General features: G+C 41.2%; 1 protein-coding gene across 1 annotated transcript in view; it reads right to left on the bottom strand.

Moving 5' to 3' along the window:
- Nucleotides 1-22,570, bottom strand: part of LOC121003167 (fer-1-like protein 4) — a 144,940-nt gene that overhangs the window by 63,017 nt on the left and 59,353 nt on the right. Inside the window, exons 16-21 of the mRNA XM_040434794.1 lie at nt 22,102-22,215; nt 18,309-18,470; nt 16,064-16,232; nt 6,536-6,630; nt 1,948-2,073; nt 808-856 (exon numbers count right to left, since the gene is read on the bottom strand). Coding sequence (XP_040290728.1) covers nt 808-856; nt 1,948-2,073; nt 6,536-6,630; nt 16,064-16,232; nt 18,309-18,470; nt 22,102-22,215 — 715 coding nt within the window. The remainder of the gene's footprint in view (nt 1-807; nt 857-1,947; nt 2,074-6,535; nt 6,631-16,063; nt 16,233-18,308; nt 18,471-22,101; nt 22,216-22,570) is intronic.

The raw sequence follows: 22,570 nt of genomic DNA, 5'->3' as shown, positions 1-22,570 counted from the left end.
TAGCAGGTATATTAGACGCTGTTATCAAAACAGCGTCTAATATACCTGTTAGGGGTTAAAAAAATCACATCTCCAGCCTGCCAGCGAATGATCGCCGCTGGCAGGCTGGAGATCCACTCGCTTACCTTCCGATCCTGTGAGAGCGCGCGGCTGTGTGCGCGCGTTCACAGGAAATCTCGGCTATCGCGAGAGGACGCGTATATGCGTCCACCCAGAAGAGCAGGGCCGCCGCCAGGACGCAATCCTGCGTACGGTGGTCCTGAGGAGGTTAAGGGGTTGAATAATTGTGTCAATGAAGAAATCACAAAAAAAACATTTAATACTGTATTACAAAAACAATTGATGTCATTTTAGTTGCATTTGGTTCTTTAAAAAGTCCTTGTAAGATTTCATTCTGAACACAATTACAAATGTACACTAAATTCCCTAAAACCCTTTACAGCATTGGGGGTTGAATAATTTTGAACACAACTGTATTCCTATAGGAGCCTCAATGTCAGTCTCATAGGAATGAATAGAGACGTAACTGACTTCCTGTCCTGTGTCTGTTGGAGATTAGAGAGTTGGTCACATGACACAGCTGAGAATTAGAAGGGGGGGTATCTCACAAATACACTGATGAGAAGATTACATTCACTACAATTTACATCATGTACCTTTCTAACAGATCAGAGAATAAAAAATGTTTGCGGGAGTAGTTCTTTAATACAGAGTTAGATTAAGTTTGCCTTTTGCTAATGTATTTAGTTTCTTTTTGCAATTCTTGCTATCCCACCCACCCACTCCCTGACCCAGAAGTTAATTTACCTCCACCTTCTTCATTTTCACCTTCTTCATCGTCTTCAGGAGCATCCACCTAAAATAAAGTAATAGTTGAATAATCATCTCACTGTACAGTGTATTTTAAATGGGGCATCAAATCTTGGCCAAATAAAAAAAAAGATAAAAAATCCTCTGACGCAAGGTTTTTTGGTGGAATTGATTTAAATAGGAATTTGAGAAAATATGTAGGTGTTCCCCCTGATAGTAGGGCTGGGAAACACTGAACTAGAGAGAAGGGTATTGCCATCACTACATCGATTTACACCTGCTTCTACTATTTTTACGTTCTTGAAGAACTGTAGTAATAAAATTGTCACGCTCTAGTGTTTGTGGGGGGGGGGGGGGGGACCCTACACCGAACATAGGAGGGAAAGGAAAAAGGAAATAAGGCCTGAAACTAGGGAAGGAAGATTGACACCTCCTAGTGAAAACCCTACTCAAAGCCCTGACTGACTACCAGTATGAACAGACCCCAGAGGTAGGTGAGTTCATACACAGGAGTACCTTAAGTCCTATCTAACCCTAAAGGACCCTGGTACTAATGACAGGAAAGAGACATCCTGTTCCTCTAAAAGGAAGGATGAATTGGAGTCTCCCTAAGGCCTAATGCAAAAGAACAAAGAAATGCAACACACAGAAAAGCCAAAATACGAAGGGAAAGGTAACACTTAACTTCTAAGAAGCTATGGCAGCACCATGTACTCAGCCGAGATCCAAACACCAGCTATCCACAGGTCCAACTGAAGCTATAAACCGCACAGCATTGTGGGAGAAACAACTATAAATAGGCAAAGGTAAATGACCACAATAGGAACACCTGGAGGTTAAGAGTGTGGCCAGTACCAGAAACAACACAGACGCCTATTGATCCACAAGGTAAACATGTCAAATGAAACCACGTGTTGCCAGACTCAAAGATCTCTTGGCCCTCACTGTCGCAGGGACGTCCATATGTCTCGGTACGCCCGTGACACTAAAGCAGATTTCAATACATCACTTTTCCAGTTCTATAGGACAGATGCATTCAGTCTGCTTCAGTAAAGGATTGCTTGTGGTGGGATTGCCTTAAATGATTAATTTTTAAGATATTCCTCCTAATAATATAGTAAAAGGAAATGCACATACATTGTCTGTTAATTCTTTCATAGATTCATAGTATTTTGACCACCAGTCCAACTCTTCAGGGTCCGGACGCTCTTCCTCTAGTTCTTCATCTTTAGTAACTGTTTTTCCTAAGCTCTTCAAAGGGTCCTGAAATATGTAGGCATCCAATATGTAGCTAAAATTAGCATGTAATACATAATGTATTGTACTGGGATGAGATAAGCAGCATTTTGATTGCCCCAACACTATATTTGCTGTTTTTATACATGGTTTTTGAATACGTTCATGTTACATAGTTAATACGGTTGAAAAAAAAGACATACGTGCATCAAGGTCAACCAAGGGATAGGTGGGGATGCGAATCCCAAAAGGAATTGAGACTCAGATTTCTACAGGTTTTCATAAGCATTCATGTTTTTTACTTTTAAGAATTCGTCTAAACCCTTTTTAAAACTGTCCATTGTTCCTGCTGTGACCCTGTCCTGAGGAAGTCTATTCCACAGCTTCACAGTTCTTACAGTAAAGAAGCTTTGACACTTCCGGAGATTGAACTTTTTCCTCTCCAATCGGAGGCAGTGCCCCCTTGTCTTTTCAGCGCATTTTACATGGAACAGCTTTTCACTGTATTTTTTGTATGGCCCATTTATATATTTGTATAGGTTAATCATGTCCCCCCTTAGACGTCTTTTCATAAGACTAAATAAATTAAATTCTTTTAATCTTTCTTCATAACTAAGACCCTCCATTCCCCTTATCAGTTTAGTTGCTCTCCTCTGTACTTTTTCCAGCTGCACTGCGTCCTTTCTATGTACTGGTGCCCAGAACTGAACTGCATATTCCAGATGAGGCTGCACCAGCTCTTTGTAAAGTGGTAGTATTACATCCCTGCCCCGCGAGTCCATGCCTCGTTTAATGCATGACAATATCCTGGTGGCCTTAGAAGCAGCTGATTGACATTGTATGCTGTAATTTAATCTACCATCCACAAGGACACCCAAATCCTTCTCTATAAGTGACTCTCCCAGTACTACATCACCTAGGACAAATGAAGCACAGAGATTATTACTACCAAAGATGCATAACTTTACATTCATCCACATTGAACCTCATTTGCCAAATTGATGGCCAATCACTCAGAGTGTTCAAGTCAGCTTGTAGTTTATGGACATCTTCCATAGACTGTACAGTTCTACACAGCTTAGTGTCATCTGCAAAAATAGATATGGTGCTATTAATCCCCTCTTCAATATCATTAATAAATAAATTAAATAATAAAGGGCCCAGCACTGAACCTTGGGGTACACCACTTATAACCCGGGACCATTCAAAATAGGAATCATTGACCACAACTCTCTGGACACGGTCCTTCAGCCAGTTTTCAATCCAATTACAAACTATACTTTCTAAGCCTATAGACCTTACTTTACCTATTAAGCGTCTGAGGGACAGTATCAAAAGCCTTTGAAAAATCTAGAAACACTACATCCACAGCCGCCCCTCTGTCCAGGCTACTACTAACCTCCTCATAAAAACAAATCAGGTTAGTCTACTTTCACACTCGAGTTTTGGCTTTCCGTTTGTGAGATCTGTTCAGGGATCTCAGAAGCGGTCCAAAACGGATCAGTTTTTTTGCCCTAATGCATTCTGAATGGAAAAAGGATCCGCTCAGAATGCATCAGTTTGCATCTCGTTCAGTCTCCATTCCGCTTTGGAGACGGACACCAAAGCGCTGCTTGCAGCGTTTTGGTGTCCGTCTGATGAAACTGAGCCAAACAGATCCGTCCTGGCACACAATGTAAGTCAATGGGGACAATTGACACAATCTGGCACAATAGAAAATGGTCCGTCCTCCATTGACTTTCAATGATGTTCAAGACGGATCCGTTTTGGCTATGTTAAAGATAATACAAATGGATCAGTTCATGACGGATGCAGACGGTCGTATTATCTAAACGGATCCGTCCATGACGGATCCGCACAAAACGCGAGTGTAAAAGTAGCCTTAGTCTGACAACTTCTGTCCTTGGTAAACCCATGCTGGTTATCACTTATAATATTATTTATAGTCACATACTCCTGTATATAGTCCCTTAAGAGTCCTTCAAACATTTTTCCCACAACAGAAGTTAAACTAACTGGTCTATAATTACCTGTGGAGGACCTTGATCCTTTTTTGTATATGGGCACCACCTTTGCCTTGCGCCAATCACTTGGCACTGTACCAGTACCTAGAGAATCTTTAAAAATTATAAACAGGGGCCCAGCAATGACTGAACTGAGCTCTTTAAGCACTCTTGGGTGTAATCCATCTGGACCCAGAGCCTTGTTCACATTTACCCTATTTAACTTCTCTTGGACCATATATACAGTTAGCCAATTGAGTATATCACTGGATGTGCTAACAGCCCCGGCACCACAGATATCAGCTCCTTTCTCTTCTTTTGTATATACAGAGCTAAAAAAACTATTAAGGAACTCTGCCTTTTCCTTATCTTCAGTAACTCCCCCCCCCCCCCCCTTTACCATTATTTAGGGAAGCTACCTGATCAGACCTAGTTTTTTTTAGCATTTATATATTTTAAAAACTTTTTGGGATTTGTTTTGCTTTCTTTTGCTACCTGCTGTTCGTTTTGTATCTTTGCTAATTTTATCTCGTTTTTGCAGATTTTATTAGGCCCTTTGTAATCTTTAAACGCTACAGCTGACCCCTCAGATTTGTATTTTTTAAATGCCCTCTTTTTGTCTTTTATTGCCCTTTTTACAGTAGCTGTAAGCCATGGGGGGTTTAATTTTAGCCTTTTATACTTGTTACCTAAAGGGATACATTTTTTTGTGCAATTACTCAATGTGAATTTGAAGCTCTCCCATTTATCCTCAGTATTATTTTGCGACAGTAGCTGCTCCCAGTCTATGCCCTGAAATGCTGCCCTCAACCCAGGGAAATTAGCCTTTTTGAAATTCAGTGTCTTTGCTCTGCCTGACAGAGTTTGCTTTTTATAGTTTAGGGGGAATATTATTATATTGTCGTCACTATTGCCTAGTGTTTCTCGAACAGTAACATTACCAACAAGCTCTTGTCACGGGGCGCCAAAGGCGCACTCGGTCTCCCATCAGCCGCAGACCTGCTGCTTAGCTTCGGGAGCGAGGATCTGTGTTTGGCCTCGTTCCCAGGGCGGCTTTGCTAGCTAGGAGGCTCCCTGCTCCTAGGTCTGCCTTGAGTGCCGAGCTGATCACTCGGTGCTCGATTTGTCTGTCTGTCGGTCATGTGACGCTGGCCACGTCACATGACCCTCACTCCTCACTATAAATACAGGCAGCCTGCTGGCCACAGGTTGCCTGTTTATTTTAGGTATCTGGTGATTGTTTTGTTCCTGCATACTTACCTGATCCTGTGTTCCCTGACGATTCTCTGCCTGCTCCTCCTGTACTGCGCATCTCTCCTGGTATCCTGACCCCGGCTTCCACCTGACGATTCTTTGCGGACTCCTGATGTACTTCGTTTCTCTCCTGGTATTTGACCTCGGCTTTTCCTGACTATTCTCTGTTCATTCCTTAGTACTGCGTAGCTCTCTAGGTATTGACCTGGTCCGTTCACGTTCCGTTATTTGTCTTGTCTGTCTTCCCAGCACGTATCCTAAGTTAGGGACTGCCTTCTAGTTGTCCCCCGTCATTAGGACTTGCAAGGCAAGTAGGCAGGGCCAGGGGTGAGGGTGGAGCGCAGTGGTCACTATCCTCCCCCCTGTGTGTAGTGTACGTTACCGTCACAGCTCTGCATCAATAGAAATGACCAGATCCAACAGAACATCGCCCCTAGTGGGATCTTCTACAAACTGGCCCATAAAGTGGTCCTGCAGCAAGTTGAGGAATTTTCTCCCCTTTGCGGTTGAGGCAGAACCATGACCCCAGTCAATATCTGGGAAGTTAAAATCTCCCATTATGACCACTGTACCAGCCTGTGCCGTCCGCTCTATTTGGTTATACAGTTGCGTTTCTATCTCTTCTGTGATGTTAGGGGGTCTATAGATTACACCAAGTTTTATTTTTTCAGTGTTTATATCCCTTTGAACTTCCACCCACAAGGTTTCTACATCCTCACCATCCTCACCCACAATTGCCTCTTTTACACTTGTCTTCAGATCACTCCTCACATACAGGCACACACCACCACCTTTTCTATTAACCCGGTCTTTCCTAAATAGAGTAAAACCCTCAATATTTACAGCCCAGTCATGTGAAGAGTCCAACCATGTCTCAGCCACATCAACTACATCTATGTGTTCTTCTAGTACCATAGCCTCCACCTCCCCCATCATGAAATGATTTGAAATATTTAGTACTGTACAGTATATAAGTCCATTATTACTTTGCTGGTAGTGTACCAAATGGAAAAGAGCATCTCCATACATATGTAATAATGCAGTAAGATCTTATGGGCAGGGACCACTCTCTCCTTTTATCTTACTATTTGCTCAATTACTTGTCATTTTACTTGTGTATTATCTCCCCATTTATAAATCACTGCAGAAGTTATAGGTATTATATAAATATTAGACTTTTCATAGGGTATGTTAATGCACAATTATATCATAATCTGGAGATCCTCCAATACCTTTATTATATTGAGAGGGTTGAATTTCTTGTCTTTTTCATCATCCACATTTATAGCTGCTGATGGAGGAGGCAATCGAGGCAAGACTTTCTTCTCTGCAAAAATACAAAATCCAGTTAGTTATAGTCCAGCCACAAATTCTTCAGACTTGGTCTAAATTGCTGCAAGTTTTCTGATATTTAATTATATTGCTGCAGCTTTAAACTAAACCAATGATGACTCACAATAGAGATGAGCCAATTTCATTTCGGGTCCAATTTGCCGTATTTCTGAAAAAGTCGATTTTACCCATTAAATATGTTCCAATTGCCCTGAAAGTTAGTATATAACACTGTCTGGGAGAGAGCTGAGCAATGATTGGAAGGCTATGCTGTAGTTGTGAAACACTTTCTGAAAGAAAGCTGAATTGCACATTTTTCATTTTCGGATCTCTCTTTTGATTTGTCTAAAATTAGTTGCAAATATTAAAATTAGTTGGAATCTAAATTTTTGGGAAAATTCTGGATGAATTCCAAACTGCTAAAATTGATGTGTTATGTCTAATATATATATATATATATATATATATAATTATATCTATGTAACCGTGTACTTCATAGTTCAAATTTCCCCTATTTTTCCTGTAAGTTTTTGTGGTAGCCTCAAATTGTTTAATCAGTGCTTTTTCATACTAAGATTTTCCCCTAGCGGTAGCCTCAAACTTTTTAATCAGTACTTTTTCATAAGATTTTCTCTTGGTGGTAGCCCCAAACTGTTCAGTGTTTTTTCATAATAAGATTTTTTGCTATTGCTGTTGGAAAAGAGACATGTAAGTTAGTCTTCTTTCCAAATGGAACCCGACTCTTTCTGGCTTACTAGGCTTTAACAGAGCTGTATATCCTCTACTAAATACACGATAATTGCATATAGAAAAAAAGGTCCAACTCTCAAATATAGAACAAATCCTTAGAAAAAAGACCTTGGCTGATTACATTTAAAACATAACTTTTACTAATGATAATTAAAAAGATAAACCCACATAGTGCTTAAATAAACCGTGAAAAAATAGAAAAAAATGTATTAAAATACAGGTAGACGAGTAGCCGGTAATAAATGGAATAGTCTTACCAGTTCTATGAGGATATACTCAGGTAAGTTTCTACCTTTCAACCGTCCTGGATAGTCAGATAATCCGATTAAATGCTGTCATTCTTACGGGGACATAAAACTACATAGCCCTTAAGTTGATGCCCTATAAGTTGGTTGGGATAGGGGCTGAGCCGTTCCTACCTAGCAAAAATACGGTGCACCCGCCCCGATAGGGACGACCCCGTATGGAACCTTTCTCTTGTAGAGGCCTAGTCGCTAAGCATATCCCTCTCTCTCATGTCCCAACATGACATGTTTTGTCTCTTCCCGGGAATCATCAGGGTATAAACTGAAAAACAAATCGAAAAATAGAACCAAAAATAAGCCCTACTGTCACAATATAAAACAATTAAATCTCATGACTGTTCATACATAAGTAAAACAGATTTTTGACCGGTTTGAAGATCAGAGGCGTCCAAATGAGTAGATCATTCCTCAAGTAACAGGCATAGATGACGACAGTGGTCGGTGCCTGTATGGGCTAGGGAAAATGTCACCCTAAGCCTGCGTCTCACCGCCGTAAATCAAGGAGGGGAGCACAGGAATATGCTTCCACCACCCCTATTTAAATCCCCCGGCTAATATGCCCATAATGTGGCCCTTTTTTTCAAACTAGTACCTTAGAAAAGAGTCTAAATAGGGGCTAATGAGAGTAAAGATAATATATTTATTAATATGTTAATAATCACCGCCCCTATATATATAGATGGTGAATAGAAAAATTATAGAACGCAAATGCCAAAGGCAAAACCCATGCACGTGACAAAATTGTCAGGGGCAGGACCAGAACAGGTCCTATGTGTATTGGTGGACAAGAGGGGTTAGATAGATGTACAATGAATAATGGGGGGTGCTGGAGCTCATAGACTACTGGGGCACTCAATTAAGCTGTTCAGTTAGGCCAATAGAATACCCTATTTTAAGGTCCATAGTGTATACAGTGAAAGTGTCCATATGGTACCAGGGCTATACAGTGAGGAACAGAATTATTTTAACACCCTGCGATTCTGAAAGTACTCCCACTTATAAATAATGGAGGCGTCTGAAATTGTAGGTGCATTCCCACTCTGAGAGACAGAATAAAAAATAAAAAAAACAGGAAATCACATTGTATGATTTTTTAAGAATTTATTTGTCTTGCACTGCTGAACATAAGTATTTGAACACCTGAGAAACAGCAAGAATTCTGGCTCTCAAAGACCTGTTACTGTGCCTTTAAAAATTCCACCTCTGATCCACTCATTAATATAACTTAGTAGCACCTGTCTGAGCTCTTTAAAGACACCTGTCCACCCCACAGTCAGTCAGACGCCAACTACTACCATGGGCAAGACCAAAGAGCTGTCAAAGGACACCAGAGACAAAATTGTGGACCTCCACAAGGCTGGAAAGTTCTACGGGGCAATTGCCAAGCACATTGGTGAAAATAGATAAACTGTTGGAGCAATTGTTAGAAAATGGAAGAGGCTAAAGACGACTGTCAGTCTCCCTCGGACTGGGGCTCCATGCAAGATCTCACCTCGTGGGGTATCACTGATGATAAGAAAGGTGAGGAATTAGCCCAGAACTACAAGGGAGGAGCTGGTAAATGACATGAAGAGAGATGGGACCACAGTTTCAAAGGTCACTGTCGGTAAAACACTACGCCGTCATGGTTTCAAATCATGCATTGCACGGAAGGTTCCCCTGCTCAAGTCATCACATGTCCAGGCCCGTCTGAAGTTTGCCAATGACCATCTGGATGATCCAGAGGAGGCATAGGAGAAAGTCATGTGGTCAGATGAGACCAAAGTAGAACTTTTTGGTCTAAACTTCACTCGTCGTATTTGGAGGAAAAAGAAGGATGAGTTGCATCCCAAGAACACCATCCCTACTGTGAAGCATGGGGGTGGTAACATCATGCTTTGGGGGTGCTTTTCTGTGAAGGGGACAGGACGACTGCACTGTATTAAGGAGAGGATGAATGGGGCCATTTATTGTGAGATTTTGAGCAACAACCTCCTTCCCTCAGTCAGAGCATTGAAGATGGGTCAGTCAGAGCATTGAAGATGGGTCGTGGCTGGGTCTTCTAACATGACAACGGCCCGAAGCACACAGCCAGGATAACCAAGGAGTGGCTCTGTAAGAAGCATATCAAGGTTCTGGAGTGACCTAGCCAGTCTTCAGACCTAAATCCAATAGAACACATTTGGAGGGAGCTGAAACTCTGTGTTGCTCAGCGACAGCCCCGAAACCTAACCGGTCTAGAAGAGATCTGTGTGGAGGAGTGGGCCAATATCCCTGTTGCAGTGTGTGCAAACCTGGTCAAGAACTACAGGAAACGTTTGACTTCTGCAATTAAACAAAGGCTTCTGTACCAAATATTAACACTGATTTTCTCAGGTGTTCAAATACTTATGTTCAGCAGTGCAAGACAAATAAATACTTTAAAAATCATACAATGTGATTTCCTGATTTTTTTTTTATTCTGTCTCTCAGAGTGGGAATGCAGCTACAGTGTGAATTTCAGACCCCTCCATGATTTCTAACTTGCAAAATCACAGGGTGTTCAAATACGGTACTTCTGTTCCTTACTGTACAGTAAAACACCCTATATACCATATGTACATACAACCAGGAATCCCAATAAAGGGTACTAGAAGTCCAGGGCTACTATGACAATGAATTACACAAAACAACTAAAATTAAGCTGTTGATTTAGGCCATTAGGATACACTGTTTTTAAATAGTATATCCATTTGCCCTCACATTGTAGGATTTCTTGGTTGCAGTTGCCTCCTCTTCCTGTTTAATAAGATCAATGCCCATAAACCCTAAGTAGTCTAAATTCCCATTATGTTCATTTCTAATGTGTCGAGACACAGATGTGTCCCTATTGTTGGTAACATCTCCAACATGCTCCCCAATTCTACGTCTAAACTCCCTAGCGGTCTTTCCAATGTACTCCTTGCCGCATTTACATGTTATTTTATAAATGATACCCTTTGATTGGCAGTTAATTATATTCTTGATTGATGTTTTATTGGTGACATTACTTGTATTATTCATTGTACATCTATCTAACCTCTCTTGTCCACCAATACACATAGGACCTGTTATGGTCCTGCCCCTGACAATTTTGTCACGTGCATGGGTTTTGACACTGTTTTGCCTTTGGCATTTGCGTTCTATAATTTTTCTATTCACCATCTATATATAGGGGCTGTGATTATTAACTTATTAATAGATATATTATCTTTACTCTCATTAGCCCCTATTTAGACTCTTTTCTAAGGTATTAGTTTGAAAATTCGATTATCGGCAATCTTGCTGTAGTAGTAAATGTGCCACTAGCATATCGACTGTGGCTGTTGAGTGTGCGGATGCGCACACGATTAGGTTGCTAAGCAGCTGATCATGCTGCGCCTCCGTATCGCGCCTCCCGGACACGCCGCATTGCAACGTGATGACTGCTCTCCTCCTTGATTTACGGCGGTAAGACGCGGGCTTAGGGTCATCTGTCGTCATCTATGCCTGGTACTTGAGGAATGATCTACTCATTTGGATCTACTCATTTGATCTTCAAACCGGTCAGTTTTACTTATGTATGAACAGTCATGAGATTTAATTGTTTTATATTGTGACAGTATGGCTTATTTTTGGTTCTATTTTTCTTTTTCTTTTTTTATATATATATATATATATTTTTTCAGTTTACCCTCCATCTGTATACTTATCCCCTGATGAGTCCCGGGAAGTGACGAAACATGTCATGTTGGGTCATGAGAGAGACGGATATGCTTAGGGACTAGACCACTACAAGGGAAAGGTTCCAGACGGGGTCGTCCCTATCTGGGCGGGTGCACCGTATTTTTGCTAGGTAGGGACAGCTCAACCCCTATCCCAACCAACTTTTAGGGCATCAACTTAAGGGCTATGTAGTTTTATGTCCCTGTAAGAATGACAGCATTTATACGGACCCAGTCATCTGACTATCCAGGACGGTTGAAAGCTAGAAACTTACCTGAGTATATCCTCATAGAACTGGTAAGACTATTCCATTTATTACCAGCTACTGTCTACTTGTATTTTTTTTTTTTAAATCAAATCGTTTTTATTAAACAATAAATACATAATTAAACATAATACAATACGTTGCATTTTTCTTTTCTTTACATTATCCACCGTGTGGGTTCAGTGAACAACAGTACTCATAAGTATATCACCACTCAGTTTATCATGAATCCGTACAATACGTGAACACTTGCTAAAACAAATATTTTGGACATAAAATTACCAAGAACTTAACCTTCCCAACCTCCCTCCCCCCCTTACCCTACCCTAACCCCCCAACCCTAACATCTGGTCTTGACCGTCGCAAGCCTATATAACCACATGGGTATGAGATAACCATTCACTCCACATTTTATCGAACTTCTGAGGACACCCTCTCTTCACATACACCCCTTTTTCGAGTATCAGCATGTCATGCACCTTCCGCTCAAACTCACTCAGTGTGGGCGGACTCCCCTGGATCCACCTCATAGCAATCAGTTTCCTGGCCACATATAGCAATCTCCCCACAGCAACCCTAACCGGTTCATTCCCTCCAATTTCAGACACATACCCCAGAATACACACCTTAGGATCTTTTTGAATTTCCAATGTCAGTTTACTATTAATCATATTTCTAACTTCCTCCCAATAATTACCAACTACTGGACAAGACCACAGCATATGCAACAAGTCTGCACCATCTTCCATACACTTTGGGCACTTGTCATCACTTCTTACTCCTATCTTTTTCAGGAACACCGGTGTTTTGTACACTCTATGTATGATAAATAGTTGGGACAGTTTGCCCTGTTCACTTAAGGACACCTTGGGGACTGCTTCTAATATATCTTCCCACTTATCCTTAGACATATCTCCCACGTCAGCCTCCCATTTTTTCATTCTTGAAAGCGGATATCCCTCTAAAAAATTTTCCAGTAGGAGAGCATACACCTGTGATATTAACCCTCTTATTCCCCCACCTGACGGAAGAACAAGCTTATGAACCACCTCCATTTGAGCTATCTCACATCCTTTCCGCAACGTGACCTCAAGGGCATGTCTTATTTGAAGATATTTATAGAACCACTCCCTAGGGATATTAAATTCCTGCTGCAGGTTTTGAAATGACTTATATATCTTGTCCTTAATTAATTGTCCAATTCTCGTCACTCCATAAGTTTCCCAGTTCCTAAGTCCTGGTATGGCAAATAGTTCTGGCAACAAGTGGTTCTTTCCAATAGGGGAAAGTTCACTAATACCTCCCACTCCTCTTAGCAGCTTCACCTTTGCCCAAACTTTTTTCATAAGTTCAATAAGAGGGAGTTTTTCCCTCCCTGCATGCATTCCTGAGCCCTCCAGAATGCCCATGAGGTCACGACTGCCCAACCAATGCTGCAATATCTGCCCAGTCATGTCCGGTGCTTGTAGATCAATCCATCCCTTAAAATGCTGACATTGGGAAGCCAAAAAATAAATCCATGCGTTAGGGACAGCTAGGCCCCCTTCCGACTTAGAATACTGCAATGTCTCCAGTTTGATCCTAGCCTGTCCATACTTCCAAGTAAGATCTCTAAATATAGAGTGAATTTTCTTGAATCTATCCAGAGGGATCCAAACTGGAGCATTATTCAGTATATATAACAGTTGGGGCATCATAACCATTTTTAAAAGGTTAACTCTACCTACCACCGAAAGAAAGAGTCTACACCATGACCTCACTTTAAGCCTAAAAATAGCTAGCAATGGGGACAGATTTAGTTCTTCAAAATCCGCTAGCCTCGGTGTTATATGTAATCCCAGATATTTAAATTTATCCACCCAGGGCACCAAACTATCTACTTGTCTGCCTGCCAGGGCCTGCCCGTCAATTGGCATCAAAGAGGATTTCTGCCAGTTTATCCGCAGTCCAGAAAAGCTACCAAATCTGTCAATCAATGCCATGGCCGCATCCAGAGACGCACCAGTATCGCCCAAGAAAAGTAGAGTATCATCAGCGTACATAGCCACTTTATTGTGCAGCTCGCCGTATCTAAACCCCTCTATACTTGTCGATAAGCGAATATGTGCCGCAAGCGGCTCTATTGCAAGAGCAAACAATAAGGGCGACAGTGGGCATCCCTGCCTGGAACCCCTGGCAAGGGGAAAACAGTCTGACAACCCTCCATTAGCTCTAATTCTCGCCTTAGGACTAGAATACAGAACCTGTACCCACTGAATGAACCGCTCACCAAAGCCCATAGTTCTCAGGACCCCCCACAAATACCTCCATTCCACACTGTCAAACGCCTTAGCGGCGTCAAGCGCAAGCAAGGCCCTGTCACCACTGTTGTCCGCCGGAATATTTAAACTAGTGTACAGCCTACGAAGATTAATAGCCGTCGATTTTCCTGGCATAAATCCCGTCTGGACCGGGTGTACTATGGTCAGAATTACCTTGGACAGCCTGTTCGCCAACACCTTCGCCAGGAGCTTAACATCAGCCGTGAGAAGTGAAATTGGCCTGTAGGAATCCGGTATTTTAGGATCCTTTCCAGGTTTAGGTAAAACCACAATTATAGCTTCCTGCATCGAATGTGGTAGCGAACCTGCCTCCAATGAGTGTTCAAACACCTTAAGCAATTCAGGGAGTAATATCCCCTGCAGCTTTTTGTATACCTCTACTGGGAGACCATCAGCTCCAGGCGCCTTACCACTTGCCATGTCCCCAAGTGCAGCTTCCAGTTCTCAAGTGTAATCGGCTCCTCTAGCCTCTCTCTATCTTCTTCTGACAACACCGATAACTGCGCCTCCCCTAGGAAATCATTCAGGGCCTCATCAGAACTAGATCCAGTGGAAGTATATAGAGATACATAAAAGCTTTTTAAAATATCTAATATTCCTTTTGTGTCCTGGCAACTGTTCCCCATGTCATCTCTCAATTCCTGAATACCAGAGGAGCCCCTCTGGGCCTGCGAGACCACCGACAACAAATGACCCACCTTCTCTCCTTCCTCAAAAGATCTCTGACGATAAAAGCTTCTTTTTCTATCTGCGGCCTGGACCAGATGACATCTCAACTGCTCCTGGGCTACCTCCAGCGCCTCACTACTAACCATGGTGGGGGATCTACTAAATTCTCTCTCAGCCTCAGCCACTAGTACATGCGCCTTGACATCCGCCTCTCTGGATCTGGATTTATGCTTGTTAATTTCTTTCATCAGAACTCCCCTCAGGAATGCTTTCATGGCGTCCCATACACCTGGTATCGAAGCCGACCCTATATTGATATCGAAAAATTCCTTAATTTCCAGAGAGATCCCAGACAGGTCACCCAACACATTCAGCCAATGAGGATTACACTTCCACAGCCTTGGTCCCTGTCCGAGCACCCCCAGGCGCAAGTCAATCTGCACCAGAGAATGGTCCGACAACGACCGAGGATGATAGACGACATCCTTAACTAGTGGTAGCATTATATCATTAACAAGGGCCAAATCTATACGCGATAGCGAATGGTGCGTGGCGGATCTACACGAGAATTCACGCTTATCTGGATTACGCAATCTCCATACATCCAGTACTCCTACCTCACCCAAAATATTCCTGAGAGCCGCACTCCCCGGTGAACCACCTGCTCCCTCCACCCGGCATCTATCTAGGGAGTCATTCAGCGTGCAATTAAAGTCCCCAACCAACAGCCACGGCAGCCCAGGGAAGTCCGCCACAAAATCCATAATCTCTCTTATTAACGGAGAAGCAAACGGTGGAGGCACATACACAGACACCAGCACCACCTGTATTCCATCCACCTTACACACAACACACACATATCTACCCTCAGCATCCACACATTCCTGCATATGTTCATACCTGATACTACTATGCACAATCATACTTACACCTCTAGAATGAGAGGAATGAGTTGAATGTAACGCATGGATCACCCAATTTTTATTCATCCAGTGTAAATTTTCTCCAGTCAAATGCGTTTCCTGAAGGCAACATATAGCCGGCTGAAACCGCCCCAGATACTGGAAAATACACAGTCTTTTCCGTGCATCAGCCATCCCTCTCACATTCCAGCTTAAGACTCTAATCACCTGTGACATGGTAAAACTTCAAACCATATTTGAATCTCACAGCCCACTCAGATAACATTCGCTCATAGTTCAAGACCTTAACCCTTCCCCCCAAGGCTAGGCTAGGCTCTCTCTCCCTCGCTGTCTTTCGCTTGAAACAAATCACAAAAAATGTGGGTTACTTAGAATCCCAAATCAGTAGAATCGATTTGCTTATCCTAATTCGCACATGATAATGTTTCTTATTTATTTTCTAGCCCTTCACAAAAAAATAAATATATATATATAACTATAATGCAATTCTTACGCTTGGGTTTATCTTCAGTTTCTTCACTGATTTCTTCCAATTCCTTTGGTGCAAACTTCATAAGATGAGACACCATTGTAGATCCAACCATCACAGAGCGGCCAAATGCTCGTTTTTCCACCACAAAGATACTCAGAGGTGGGTGGAGGTAAACTTGTTCTGGAAGCTCCTGGGATTACATTGATAGAATTCTGTCAGTTTTTCAGTATTTCTCTCTCTCTCTCTCTCTCATATATTTATATATATATATACACTCACCTAAAGAATTATTAGGAACACCATACTAATACGGTGTTGGACCCCCTTTTGCATTCAGAACTGCCTTAATTCTACGTGGCATTGATTCAACAAGGTGCTGATAGCATTCTTTAGAAATGTTGGCCCATATTGATAGGATAGCATCTTGCAGTTGATGGAGATTTGAGGGATGCACATCCAGGGCACGAAGCTCCCGTTCCACCACATCCCAAAGATGCTCTATTGGGTTGAGATCTGGTGACTGTGGGGGCCATTTTAGTACAGTGAGCTCATTGTCATGTTCAAGAAACTAATTTGAAATGATTCGAGCTTTGTGACATGGTGCATTATCCTGCTGGAAGTAGCCATCAGAGGATGGGTACATGGTGGTCATGAAGGGATGGACATGGTCAGAAACAATGCTCAGGTAGCCCGTGGCATTTAAACGATGCCCAATTGGCACTAAGGGGCCTAAAGTGTGCCCAGAAAACATCCCCCACACCATTACACCACCACCACCAGCCTGCACAGTGGTAACAAGCCATGATGGATACATGTTCTCATTCTGTTTACGCCAAATTCGGACTCTACCATTTGAATGTCTCAACAGAAATCGAGACTCATCAGACCAGGCACATTTTTCCAGTCTTCAACAGTCCAATTTTGGTGAGCTGGTTCAAATTGTAGCCTCTTTTTCCTATTTGTAGTGCAGATGAGTGGTACCCGGTGGGGTCTTCTGCTGCTGTAGCCCATCCGCCTCAAGGTTGTGTGTGTTGTGGCTTCACAAATGCTTTGCTGCATACCTCGGTTGTAACGAGTGGTTATTTCAGTCACGTTGCTCTTCTATCAGCTTGAATCAGTCGGCCCATTCTCCTCTGACCTCTAGCATCAACAAGGCATTTTCGCCCACAGGACTGCCGCATACTGGATGTTTTTCCCTTTTCACACCATTCTTTGTAAACCCTAGAAATGGTTGTGCGTGAATATCCAAGTAACTGAGCAGATTGTGAAATACTCAGACCGGCCTGTCTGGCACCAACAGCCATGCCACGCTCAAAATTGCTTAAATCACCTTTCTTTCCCATTCTGACATTCAGTTTGGAGTTCAGGAGATTGTCTTGACCAGGACCACACCCCTAAATGCATTGAAGCAACTGCCATTTGATTGGTTGACTAGATAATTGCATTAATGAGAAATAGAACAGGTGTTCATAATAATTCTTTAGGTGAGTGTATATGCTGGGAGGACTTGTAAACACAGATGTAAAATGATAGATAGATATGAGATAGATATGAGATAGATAGATAGATAGATAGATATGAGATAGATAGATAGATAGATAGATAGATAGATAGATAGATAGATAGATGATAATATAGGATAGATAGATAGATAGATAGATAGATAGATAGATAGATAGATAGATAGATAGATAGATAGATAGATAGATAGATAGATAGATACTTTTTAGTATCTTGGTCTCACTCTTTAGGCTACTGCCGTTTCTGGGTCCGCCTGTGAGATTCGTTTCAAGGCTCTCACAAGCGGTCCCAAAACGGATCAGTTCAGCCCCAATGCATTCTGAATGGATAAGGATCCGTTCAGAATGCACCAGTTTGCCTCCGTACAGCCTCCATTCAGCTCTGGAGGCGGACACCAAAACGCTGCTTGCAGCGTTTTGATGTCCGTCTGACGAAACTGAGCCAAACGGATCCGTCCTGACTTACAATGTAAGTCAATGGGGACGGATCTGTTTTTACTGACACAATATGGTGCAATTGAAAACGGATCCGCCTCCCATTGACTTTCAATGTAAGTCAAAACGGATCCGTTTGCATTATCATGAACAAAATATGGTAATGCAAACAAATCCGTTCTGAACGGATACAAGCGTTTGCATTATAGGTGCGGATCCGTCTGTGCCGATACCAGACTGATCCGCACCTAAACGCAGGTGTGAAAGTAGCCTTAGCTGTGAGGTTTTTAATCTTTTTATATCCTACTCACCACATCCACACATTTCACAAGTTCAGTGAAATTTGGGAATTCTTTGTAGCTCAATATAACTTCAGATTCCACTATTTTTCCTGAGCATTCAATCCGCACCTGAGGCTGCTCAACTTCAAATAAGTGTATCCTCTTTAAATCTCGCAATCCCCAGAAAAGTATCTGAAAATTCATATATGCAAAGAATCTACAAATATGAAAACTAAGTTTTACAGAAAACATGGATTTTACTTTAACCCTTTCAAGACCCAGCCATTTTAACCTTCAAGGGTATGTCCAATGAAAAATATTCTGCAGTTTCCAAACCAGTACCTGAAACTGAATACTTTTGTAATTGCATGTAATTAAAAATGTATTATAGCCACTGAGTTAATCAATAAAATGTATATGTATAGCACCACCTGCTGTTTTTTGCTCACTTCCATCCTTTAGGCTAGGTTCACACCTGAGCGTTTTACAGCGCGTTCCTACTCGCTGTAAAACACTCAACAGGCAAAAACCAATGTTTCCCTATGGGCATGGTTCTCACCTGAGCGTTTTACAGCGCGTACGAACGCGCTGTAAAACGCCCTACGCCCCAAGAAGTACAGGAGCTTCTTTGGGGTGTATTGTCACGCGTATTGTGGCTGTTTTTAATTGGATGCCTCTGTGGTTAATCACACAAACGCGCGTACTACAAAATACAAAAACGCCCCAAAATACGCCTCAAAAACGCCCGATAAAAACGTCTGTAAAAATCGCTTATCGAATACGTTCAGGTGTGAACCCAGCCTTAGCTGCCTCCTGGGCTGTGATAGGGAGAGAGCTGCAGAAGAAAGGACACATCCCCTGAGCTAGACATGCCCCTGAGCTGCCAGCATGATATAAATCTAACAGTGAAAATGGAACAATGAATGAGGAGATATCTGGATCCATATGAGGTACAGGGCTAGTTCTAGTTTTCTAAGAAAGAGATTGTCACGTACAATATGATGTCTCATTTTAATTTTTTACATTCACAATCATGGGATAACTCCTTTAAGGACACAGTTAAATTTTACAAATCTGACTTGTCACTTTATTTGGTAATAGCTTTGGAATGCTTTTACTTATCCAAGCCATTCTGACATTGTTTTCTTGTGACGTATTTGTAAAAAAAAAAAAAATAATCCAAAATATTCAGAAAATTGGAAAAATTCACTATTTTTAACATTTTTACTCAGATAGTGATGACTCACTCATTCATTATTATTCAATATATATTTGCTTTATATTGGCATAATTTTATAAATGTCATTTTATTTTTTTAACAAGAGAGAAGGCTTAGACTTTGAGAAGCAATTTTTAGAATTTTCAAGAACATTTCCAAAAGGGTCTTAAAGGAACAATTTAATTCTGAATTAACTTTGAGGGGATTACATAGTAGAAACCACCCATACATGATCGCATTTTAGAAACTACACACCTCAATTTATTCAAAACTGATTTTAGAAAAATTGTTAGCCCTTTAGGTGTTCCATGGGAATTAAAACAAAATGGAGGTGAAATTTAAACATTTTCGATTTGAATCCATTTTTCCCGTAATGCAGTAAGGGTTAACAGAAAAACCTCAATATTTATTATCCATTTATTACCCTGATTCTGCAGTTTACAGAAACACCCTGTATGTGGACACAAATTGCTGTATCGGCACACTGCAGGTCTCAGATGAGAAGGAGCACCACATGATTTTTGGAGGGCAGATTTTTCTGGACAGTTTTTCTTTTGGGCACAATGTCCCATTTAATAAGATCCTGAGGTACCCTTACAGTGGAAAGTCCTAAAAGTTACCTCAAGGAATTTTTCAAGGGGTGTAGTGAGCACTTTGACTCAACAAGCATTCTATAGAATTTAGAAACACTTGGGTGTTAAAATAAAAACTATTAATTCTCAAAAGGCATAACAGGCGAAAAAGAACCTCACAATTTTCTCCTGAATACAGCAACACCCAACATGTGGTCATAAACTGCTGTTTGGGCACACGGCAGGGTTCAGAAGAGAAAGAGCACCATGTGCATTTGAGGCCTAGTTTGGTGATTTATACAGCACTGGTCAACAACTGGAGAGGCTCTGAAGTTAAATAAAAAGCCCCCAAGAAGTGACCCAATTTTAGAAATCCCTCAAATAATGTACCTATGGGTGTAGTGAACATTTTGACCCCACATGTGTTTTGCAAAATTTCACAGAAGATGCAAAGTGTAATATGAAATTTCAGTGCCCATTATGTTGTGCCCAGTGTATGTTAGTGTGTAAAGCAAGCAGAAACACCCTTTACATTGCCCTAATCTTTCGTCTGTACATACAACAGGGTTCAGGAGTAAAAGAACAGCATGTGCATTTGGGGCCCAATGTGGTGATTTACGCATCTTGTGCTGATAACTGTAGAGGCCCTGGGGTGAAATAATAAATAGAACCCACAAGATGTGACTCAATTTTTGGAAAGGTATTTATTAAGAGTTGGAGTAAGCCTTTGGATGACAGGTAATTTTCAGAAATGAATGATCAGTGGGACTGTGAAAAATTAAAATTGCAATTTTTCCAATGATATGGCATTTTAGTTGCCAATATGCTGTGCCCAGTTTGTGCAATCTAAGGCAAACCATGCCCTTTAAATTTTTAGGTGAGTTCTACTGGATAATGAAATGCCATAAATGTGGACCTAAACTGGGTATGCTGCAGGATTTGGCTTTTGGCTTTTGCAGAGCATATTTTGATGGATTGGCTTATGGGCGCCATGTTGCTTTCGAACCACTTCTGGAATGCCAGTGTAGTTATTTTCTGACAACCATTAATTTTTTATTTTTCTCTCGACAGAGCTGTGTGAGGGCTATTTTTTTGGGATGAGTTGTCATGATCATTGGTACTATTTTACTGTACATACAACTTTCTGATTACTTTTTATTACACTTTTTGAGAAGCAGGATAAAGAAAGGCTACATCTCTGCCATTGATTTTTGGGTTTTGTTATTGCGGCGTTCACCGTGCGGGAAAAATTACTTTAGGTTTATTCGGCTGGTCACTATGATTACAGACATACCAATTTTATATCATTTTTTACCGCTTTAACTCAAAACATTTTTGGACAAAAAAAAATCATGGTTTTGCATCGCCATTTTCTGAGAGCCATATATTTTTTTTCTTTCAATGTTCTTGTGTGAGGGCTTGTTTTTTGTGGAATGAGGTGATGTTTTCATAGCTACCATTTTGAGGTACATACATTTTGACCACTTGATATTATGCTTTTTGTAAGGGAAGGTGACCAAAAGATTGCTATTATGGCGGCACTATTTTTAATATTTTTTTACAGAAAATAATTGAGAAAAATTGATAATCGTCTTTAAATTGAAAATAATCATGATTTTTTTTTTTTTGCAAAATCGCCCAACCCTAATTAAACAAATAACTATACTATGGTCTTATCATCACCACTACTCCATGAATCTAGAGAACTAGGGAGGACAGCTGCAGTCGCATTTTCATTGATATGTGCATTATGGGATCATGAATGCATTCTCTGTGTGTTCAGGACATCTTGTCCAGTGTTGACTCCTTTAGCAGTGACACCTAAATTTGTAAAATAGGCTGTAAAGAATGGCAGGATGTTTTCTATTCTATTCCACTTGTGCTGTCTCTGTATTTTATGTAGTTGGATAGGGATTTTTACAATTGGAGCAAAGTTTAAATGAATGAGATATGAACAAAACTACCACAATGTTCCCTTTATGAGGAATATATTCGCCATTCTACAGATTCATGGACAGTACTGAAATATTACCTCTATTCTGAATTCCTTAAGGACTGGACGAATTCCTTGTGGAATGATGTAACGTTCCATTGAATCATCTGCAAACTCAGGTTCTCTTAGTGTCACACACTCTGGTATTGCTGGCTACAGTGATTTAATGAAAGGGAAAAATAACCCAGATGTTACATGTTTGTACAGTGCAACTATTTTTGCACACCTTAAAGGGGTTGTCCACTCCTTTACTATTGATGGCCTATCCTCAGGGTAGGTGACCAATATCTGATCGGCTCTGTTCGACACCTTGCACCTCCAAAGATCTACCTGTTCTGTAGTAACAACGGTGCCAGAAGTTGATACCAGAATTATGCAGGTCTGTACATTGTGCAGTGGGACAAAGCTTGTAACTGCAGAACTTCTCCCGTTCTGAGTATAGACCATCAATGCTACAGGAATGATTAACCCCTTTAATAGGAACAAAACAAGTTTAAAAGCTACTTAT

The sequence above is a fragment of the Bufo bufo genome, chromosome 6 (genome assembly GCF_905171765.1).
Source record: "Bufo bufo chromosome 6, aBufBuf1.1, whole genome shotgun sequence".
In the NCBI taxonomy this organism is placed as follows: domain Eukaryota; kingdom Metazoa; phylum Chordata; class Amphibia; order Anura; family Bufonidae; genus Bufo; species Bufo bufo.
The sequence above is the reverse complement of the archived record's forward strand: the minus strand, read 5'-3'. Positions and strand labels throughout refer to the sequence as shown.